General features: G+C 32.1%; 1 protein-coding gene across 1 annotated transcript; it reads right to left on the minus strand.

The window, feature by feature from the left end:
- Positions 1-2110: 2110 nt before the first annotated feature.
- LOC105329304 (tubulin-specific chaperone C) lies at positions 2111-4013 on the minus strand. Its single transcript, XM_011430497.4, has one exon. It carries the CDS (start codon positions 3814-3816, stop codon positions 2830-2832), a length of 987 nt encoding a protein of 328 aa, XP_011428799.3. The 5' UTR covers positions 3817-4013; the 3' UTR covers positions 2111-2829.
- Positions 4014-9705: the final 5692 nt, after the last annotated feature.

Raw genomic sequence — 9705 nt, forward strand, 5'->3', positions numbered from 1 at the left:
AAACGAAACGGAATTTAAAGCTATACACGCTATAATTTACGTCAATTTTGAATGACAGTGAAAACGCATGTGTTTGTCTACTTATAAAAGTTATCCTTAATCTGTAAATTACAATGGTGAATTCCATCTCGTTACAAAGATATAGATTGTTAATTGTTTATTTTCCTGCCAGGAAAATATACCTTTTCATGAATATTGATGAAGGAAGAGCGAAACCGACCTCATTGCGCATGTCCGCGGAGAACTAGGTGGTCGTTATTGTTTGCCTAATTAAATACCCAACTTGATTTTTAATATGCTTAACATTTGTTAATTTGAAAAACATACATGTATGATGAGTAAAATGCGTTTGTCATTCACGATACCCTTACTTCTGCATTAACACTTATAGGATCTATAAATAGCACATAGGGGAAAAACACAGGTCTACGTCATTTTTTTAAAGGAAGTATTCATATCTACTCACAGGCTTGTATTTTTTCTGTTGTTTGTACTCGTATATCGGACAAATTTATGCTTTACTGAAAATATCCTTTCCTTTGTGAAACTATCACAATTATGAAGATGTTGACCCTTCACCAGTTGTGGTATGATAGACTAAATTTAGCTGTCGATATCACGTGATAGATTGATATTCACGAGGAGGCATTACTTTCCTGGCAGGAAAATAAATATTTTTTATTGTTTAATATTTGATATATTTGTTATGTGATCGAATTGAGCATTACAATTAACAGCATAAAGGTAACTTTTATTAGTAATCAAACACACACATTTTCCCCTTTATTCAAAATTGACGCAAATTATAGCGTGTATAGCTTTAAACAAAACTAATATCAATTTTGACTACATAAAAGTGAAAATAAATTCATTGAAATAAATTTTTGAACCATAGAATATAACTACCTGTATGTTTCAGATTGCCGCTGTAAGTTTTTAAGCCGATTATCCGAAATTTGCAAAAATTATATAATTATGTAAATAAGTAATGTACATTCCTCTACCTTTTAATCATTATATATATTTTATGGTTCAAAAATTTATTTCAATGAATTTATTTTCACTTTTATGTAGTCAAAATTGATATTAGTTTTGTTTAAATTCCGTTTCGTTTCGTTTCGATTTTTGGTTTCGTTTCGTTTGATTTCGTTTCGTTTCGGTTGGTTTCATTTCGTTTCGATTGGTTTCGTTTCGTTTCGTTCGATTTCGTTTCGTTTCGTTTCGTTTCGATTTCGTTTCGCACTTTACAGGCGCCCACATGGGGGGGGGGGTCTAATTTTACATAGGAATATATAGAGAAAATTTCTCTTCTCAAAAACTTATGAGGCCTGAAAAGCTCAAATTTGTGTGGAAGCATCCTCCACATAAATCATGGTCTCTGGGGATGGGGTGGGGCCACAACGGGAAGATCAAGTTTTACAAGAATATAAAGAGAAAATATTATATTTAAAATTCCTCCCCGAAAAAAATAAGACCAGATAATCTTGAGCTTGTGTGAAAGCATCCTCAGGTAGTGTAGATATAAGTTATTCAAGTCAAGGTCCTCGGAAGTAGGGTGGGACCACAATTGGGGGAGGGGGTCAACTTTACATAGGAAGATATAGAGAGAAATATTCAAAATTCTTCAGGAAAAGCATTCAGTCAGAAAAGCAAAAACTTGAGTGAAAGCATAGGTTGTGCAGATTAATGTTTGATAAAACTATGATTCCCAAGAGGCCACAAAGGGGGGATATATATGAATAGAGAAAATTTTTGGATATTGTAATGCTTATTTGCAATTGATCAGAGTTATGGCTATTGTTGCTCAGGTGAGCAATGTGGCCCCTGCCTCTTGTTATATTATGCAATACCAAAAATGGTTAGGGTAACTACATATTTTGAGAGTTTAGTAAGGCATTTTATTTTGAGGCGGAAGGTTTTCAAGAAGAAAATGAACATTTTTCTTGTCTCAACTGTACAAAAGTTAGTTCCCTCGGCCGCCACTTTTGGAGAAAACCCATAGATTTCTCAAAGTAGTCTGTGACCTTGTCATTTGACATTGAAATTCTGTTTCCGTTATTTTCTTCTATTAACTTGAACTAATACATGTAATAAGAATGGATTAAGAATGTGAAAGCTATAAATTTATTAGCTGTTTAAGCATTCATTCTATAAAAAAATGTTTAAAAAAAAATGAATCAATAAAACTGGATTTCCTCTCTTATTGAATGGTCAATATATTGGAATTTCTGACAATTTTTATGCATACATACAGTCTTCATAAAATGTAAACATAGGTATTTAAAGATTACAGAGCTAACCGTGACGAGGCATCGCCTTTGTGAGATCACCTTTATCATATCACATGAAAATCAGTTATTGATCTTTATTAACATATGTATATTAATGTGTGGTTTGACACAATATTGTATAATATCATATATTATAATATTGCATCACGTTATATGTAAATTTCACCTCGCCATCTATGAGATTGATCAACCCAATATATTTCCGTAGTGAGTCAGTAACTAACCTAATAAGTAATAATATTAGAGCGTGATATGACCTTCTTTACTACTTTGAACATTAATTGCCAGGGACACTGTCACACAAGACATCACTATTGTATCTACATATGTGTTGATACAAAAAATGTTTAATGTGTACAATAGTTCTATACACCCTAAGAAAACTATTTTTCAAATGTTTTCATGACACAACCATATAAAATCACAGCCAGCAGAGAGATGAAAGCAGCAAAACAGTGAATTCAAATGAATGTGTTTTTTAGGTTCTCTTATGCAATCACTTGACAGTTCTCTCCAAATGAAAAGTATGGACTGTATCTCAAAATTTAAATTCTTCTTTTTCCTCTTCTTTCATTACACTCCAATTAGGAGAGTGTACATCACATGCAAGCCAGTTGAAATCGTCAACGTCATTCCAATTATTTTTTGATTTGTCTAGTCCTGCAGTAACAAAATGCTTGTCCAAGTTGGGATAACTGAGACTGTATGGTGCAAATCGTAACTGTTCACAGTCTTCTATAATTGCCCGACTTGTAACATGCAGAAAAAATTTGGAGTCAACAGTTGAATGTGTTCTCAGCTGCTGGCAAGCAATTACAAAGGTACATTTTTTGCAGTCGCTTATGAAAACGGAACTTGATACTGGCCCAACCAGAATAATGCAGTTCTCAAGATTTTTCATATGAACTGTTGATGGTGCACCAAATACTTTGATAGTGCAAAAATTGTTATCAATTAAGGAAACATCCTCCTTAAATACTGTATTCTCACTCATTTCGATACATTCATGTGACCTCTTCTGAATTGAACTTTCCGACAATTGTACATCAACAGAGTTGTCAACAATAGAGGGCACTGGCTCAGTCTCAACCTTGCTCGATAACTTCTTCTTTGAAGAGAAAGCAAATTTCTTTTTGGGGAAGAGCTCATCTCTCTTTTCTTGGACACGAGTTTGTAATACACCCAGTGCTTCCTGACTTTGTCTGACATCATAAGAAGGTAAAAACATGGTGGAATCCGCGTGAAATTTTTGAAGAGATTGAAGTTTTTGCGAAATTTTGTCAAATTCATTTAGCCTTTCATCCTTACTTAGATTGTCGATTTTTTCTAGGGAGTTAAGAATATCACACTTTTCCTTGTTGAAATTTTCCAAAAAATATTTCGCACCTTCGAGTGTAGATAAATCGTTTCCTCTTTCTTGTTTTCTCTTTTCCAATTCATTTAAACGTTCCTCGTCCCTTTTCGCTAATCTATCTGTAATCTCTGCCCTTTTCTGACTTGTAACGTTGTCCATGGTTTTTAGCATTTGTTGGGATATGACTGGCAAATAAATCGGCAATGACAGCTTACATCACTAGGTAATTACAAAGTATTAATTTGTCAAAGTGAAACATCAAATTGATCCATAATGAATAATTTTTCTTCCCTTCTTTTCAAATTTCGATATAATGAACGTGTATAAATCGAAATGAGTTGATATTAGGAAGGATTGTTTATTTTTTACATTGTTATTTGCGACCAACGACAAGCGGTACCAATACGATTCGCCATACAAGCTCTTTGTGTCAAACCAACGAATGTGGGATTTTCGCACCTAAAGACTGTTTAAAGCATTTTGATAAACATACAAATATATTTGGAAATTTCTTAACTTCACATAATGAAATACTAGTATTTGAACCATGTTTATGCAAAATGTTGGGGGGGGGGGGGGGGGGGGAGGGGCAGACACGTCAAAAAAATCTTGTCAAGCAAATGAAAAAAGGGAATTTGCAACTTTTCAAAAAACGTGAAAATCCTAATCGGGGGAGGGGGAGCGTAATGAACTGTAAAAATGGCTTCTATTTCCAATTTTACTTTTAATTTTCTACCTATCCCAAAATTGTTTATGTGCTCACAAAAAAGTGGAAAGGGGGGGGGGCTCCATGTTAGTTCACTTTCTTTTAGAGTTGATTTAAGAAAAATGATTGCTGCGAGAAAAAGTGGGGGGGGGGTGCGGGGGGCAGGGGGCTGCACATCCGAAAAATCTTGACAAGCAAATAAAAAAGGGAATTTGCACAACTCTTCAAAAAGCGTGAAAATCCTAATCGGGCTAAGGGGAGCTTACTAAACTGTATATATATGTGACTTCGATTTCCAATTTAACTGATAATTTTCTACCTATCACTCAATTGATTACATGCTCATGGGGGGGGGGGACTACATGTTAGTTCACTTTCTTATAGAGTCAATTTAATAAAAATGATTGCTGCGAGAATTATGGGGGGGGGGGGCTCCCTGCCCCCCCCCCTTCCCCCCGACGCTACGTGCTTGATATGGAACGCCTCAATTACCTTGTGGATGATCTTCATTACATGCTGATACTTAAACATTATATAAATAGTGCATGTTTGGGAGGGTAACTGTTGAAATTGGCACCCCGAGAAAACCATTGTCAACCGACGCGAAGCAACAAACAAGCACTATTTATTTTATTATACTGAATGTTTTAATTTTAAAGAGAATTTTACTGCTTTTATATAGAAATGAAGTGAATTCTACGACGAACTGTACGCGCATAATTTACGCGCATGTAACAATTCGTTGTGTTACCCGTTGCCAAGTGTGTTGCTAACGCTGAGGGTAATAGAACGGATTACCAACTGCGTCTTAACCAATCAGATTTCAGTATTTAACATGAAAGTATAATAATACAAGATGATATTTTAACATGATATGCTGAAATAAACGTGAATGAAGCTTGTTTGAATTGTAGAGTAGCTTGACTTCAGTCCTATACTTTTTTCTTCTTAATATCCCCGAGTTTTACTAAATCACGACTCCGCTGCTTATAGTTAATTTAGAAACACTGCATATTGAAATACATGTATCATCATTTAATTAAACATCAACATGTAATGTTAAAGTAAGAGCATATAATCCAGAAGTATCATATTATGAAGACAAAGAATCATCATATATGTAACGAAGAAGTATCAGCATGTAATGTTAAAATATCAGCGTTTAAGGTAAAATATCATATACTGAAGAATTATCAGCATATAATGAAGAATTATTAGTATATAATGTTAGAGTAGCGGCATGAACTATGTTGCAATGTTGAAGTATCAACACAACGTTGAAGTTTCATTATATAATGAAGATTTCCACCTAAGACAGTTGAGTCGATTTGTATAACATGTTTTCTGTGCTACATGTATTTCAGAAAACGGAGATAACAAATGCAGAGACTGTAGATAGAAAATGCGTATTATAGTGACAGGTTACATGTAAATAATAAACACCATTTTACAGGTGCAAATGTGCATCTGTAGGAAGAATTAGATTGGAGGCCTGTGGAGTCAACTCTACAGTGTTTATGCCCGAGTTTTATAGCTAGAAAATGCGTATTATAGTGACAGGTTACATGTAAATAATAAACACCATTTTACAGGTGCAAATGTGCATCTGTAGGAAGAATTAGATTGGAGGCCTGTGGAGTCAACTCTACAGTGTTTATGCCCGGGTTTTATAGGTTACATGATAAGAATTACACACATTCATACCCAGACTCGTGAACACACAGACACGATTGCATATTCGGATTTTCAAGTTTACATGTCAAGATTATCCTCTATAGCCCCCCCCCCCTTCCCACAAACACACACTTTTTTGGCAGTTTGTAAAAGAAATTAAATAAAAGATGACAGTAAAGAAATTTGCACCTGTAAAATGGTGTTTATTATTTACATGTAACCTGTCACTATAGTGGCACTAAGATTAGGTAGTGTACCTAATCTTCAATTTCACTTCACTGTGAAATTGAAGATAAGGTACACTACGCCACCACCCCCATCTCCCTACCCACCCCAACGGATTACTAGGATTCTTATGATTTTGGGAAGTTTTTTTTATTGTCAAGATATTTTGGATGAGTCTGGCCTCCAACTTTCAAAACCGATGCTACGTTCATGTTTATATATCTTTTAAATGCTGTTATTATTGATTCATTGTAAATAAATTTGTTGAATATTTAGATTGAAAATAATTTGTAATTTATAAAAATTTTGTAATTTGTAAATAAAATTGTAAATAAATATATTTATTTTATTGATGCATTTAACATTAGAAAATCTATGTACTAATTATGTTTGTATACTGTATATGTATGACTTGCACCACATATGTTTTTTGTCAATAAATTGAATTGACTTGTGATTCCCCTTTGGTATTCCACGAGGTAATCTTGAAATGTTCTGGGTCGTTAAACGACCTAAGATTAATTAATTTATCGTCATATATTTAGTTTCGAAACATTTCTCATCAAGGTTCGATATCATGTAAATCGTTACTTCCTTGTATATGGTATTTCTTTACGTCGGTAGTACTTAGAATTATAAAAAAATCTTTATAGTCACAAAACGTTGACAAACTAAGGACGACGTCCGTGCCTAGAGAAGTGACTTTTGATCTCTTTTTCACTTGATAGTGAGACCTAGATTAAAATGTCAACAAATTAACCATAAGATCTTCCTTCGATTTTCAGATATGATTTGTTAAGTTATTTATATAAGTAATCGATTAGTTAAGAAAAAATATTTGCTATATCTTTATACTTAAAAATTAAAATAGTCTAAAATGGACAAGACAACCCAGCGAGCTTTGTCTGAGTTTTATGGTTCCTGGTCAGATATAGGCTACACGATTTTAATAAAGTCATCTTTTAAAGAAAATGTTTCATAATTCGCTTATTGATTGATTCATTAATAATGTGTGAAAAGTTTTTTTTTGTTAAGGAATACAGTATTGTTAAAATTTACGATTGATATTGACTAGGACAAATGAACGATGAACATGTAGTCATGTGTTACATTAAAAGTTTGAAAATCGACGATTTCTAAACTTATCTATACCAATCTGGTTATCGATTCAAAATTTACAAGCTGCTTTTAGAACTTAAGTTTATTTTTTTCTCTCAGATTAATTAAGCAATTTAGTCTGTAACAAAAAAAAAAAAAAAAAAAAAGAAAGAAAGAAAATGACCAAACAACGGTGCTTTAAATTTACACAAAAACGTTACACTGTATGTACCCAAGAACTATATGAGTCATTCTCAAAAAAGGTGGTTTTGGGTTGTTCAAGGGCACTAGAAAGTATAATCCTTGATTTTTGCCAAGTTTCACTTTTGTGCTACCTTTGGATATATATTAGCATACATATTGGCACATAAACAGTTAATTCTAACAAAATCTTAAAAATTTAGAAAGTTTATAAGTTGATTTTTTCACATTATTTGACTGTTCCCACTCAGAGTTTGCGACTTTAAATAGGTTTTGTAAGGTAGTAAGACCATTTTTTATTAAAATAATAGGGTCAAGAGATAAAAGGTAAGTAAAATACCTCTCTCAAACAAAAAGACAAAGAAAATATATGAACAATATTTTTCAGCGAGATCAAGTTTGTCTATTACATGTTTTTAAGTCCATGGTGTAACGAAACAAAATATTGTTATTCTTAGTAATTTGAAAGATAATTGATGCCTCCTTATTCCCATCGTATAGCTATAAACAATGATAGAAGACAAAATAGCTGAAGATGAAATTTACTCAATTTTTATAATGATAAGTAAGTAGAAATAAATGTGTAACTTTTTATATTGTCTTTGGGCTAACAGGAAATACTTAGGAAAAAGAAATATTTAGACACTCTGGAAAACAGACAAACTATTGCTATGTGTTGTTGTAGCAGATAATATGCTCTTTTACTCTGAGGGAGCAGTAATTATTTAGCAGAGACAAGTTAATTCATAAATATGTCCTTTGTTTAACAGTCCTTGGTGTAACAAGAACAAAAAGTTACACCATAGACTATCACTGTTATCCCAGAGACTATAATTTACATAATTTATTTTTTTGGGAAAGATATGATGAAATTATTCAATAAATATATCACAATGTATCACATTTGTTAGTTTATGCTTATATATAATGTTGATGCATCTGTTTGCTGTAGATCTAGATTATTTCTCAATCATGCAATATTTTGTTACTCCAAAGACACATACAATTAACACCAAGGACATATGACCTAAAATATTCATTTAAAAAAAATTCAGCATTGTCAAATCAAATCAAATTTATCAATTCAAGTATAATTAATATTGAATTTGATATTGGACTTACAGCTTAAGCCAAATTTTCCCTAAAAAATATTATTTGACTTTAAACAAAATGTGTTACCAAGGACTTTTAATGTTACACAAAAGAGTATTTCAATTCCCATGCATGTATTTCTGATAGAAAAATTAATAAAACAAGTATTGTATAAATACATTTTATGACAGATTATGCAATGTAGTATAATAAAATACTAAAATTATTCATCAACTAGATAAAATGGTGTCCATGGTGTAACATGTTGTGTCTTTTGTATAACAAACTTAAATTTTAAGCCTGAACTTGTAGAGAATAACAGTAACATGTATAGCATATCTGCTGAAAAGTGCATTTGGTAATTTTGAATTCATTTAAAAATACATTCAAGCTTTCAAAACAAATTGGAATATTAAAACTTTGATTCTTATAACAGACAAAGTCCATGGTGTAGCATAAGTGTCCTTGGTGAAACATACTGGAACTAAATTGTGTAAATAATTTGACTTTAGGGGCACTATTATGCACATCGATAATGATTACTGTTAAATATATGCATTCATAAGTTATAGCTATGAAAAAATTCAGTTGTCTCTGAATCAGATTTTGAAATCTGATATTTTTGTGTTTAAATAAAGGTTGTCCTTGGTATAACATTTGGACTAACAATAATTGTCCTTAGTGTAACATCCCTTATTTTGTTTTTATTTTCAAAGATTTTTCAAGAAATATTGAGGTTTTTTCACTTAAGATTATTTTTCATGTCACTTACAAGTGTCTCCCAAAAAAAAAATCAGACATTAAATGGAAAAGAAGTTTTCAGTGTGCAATACAATGTCATGAGATAGATGCATATTTCTCATTCACAAACCAAATATGAAAAATTAAGGAAAATACATTATTAAATTCTTGTTTTATGATTAAGTTCAAGAAAAACTTCAAAAAATTTAACTTTAACACCAAACCAAATGCATGAACAATAAGATTTAATGAAATTTATGAATATTTCTTATGCGTTACACCAAAGACTGTTTTCTTTTCATGTGGTTGTAAATATCATATTT

Source organism: Magallana gigas, chromosome 6, assembly GCF_963853765.1.
Source record: "Magallana gigas chromosome 6, xbMagGiga1.1, whole genome shotgun sequence".
Lineage (NCBI taxonomy): Eukaryota > Metazoa > Mollusca > Bivalvia > Ostreida > Ostreidae > Magallana > Magallana gigas.

Coding starts and splice junctions, on each gene's coding strand:
- LOC105329304 (XM_011430497.4), bottom strand. CDS start 3,816: ATGCTAAAAACCATGGACAACGTTACAAGTCAGAAAAGGGCAGAGATT.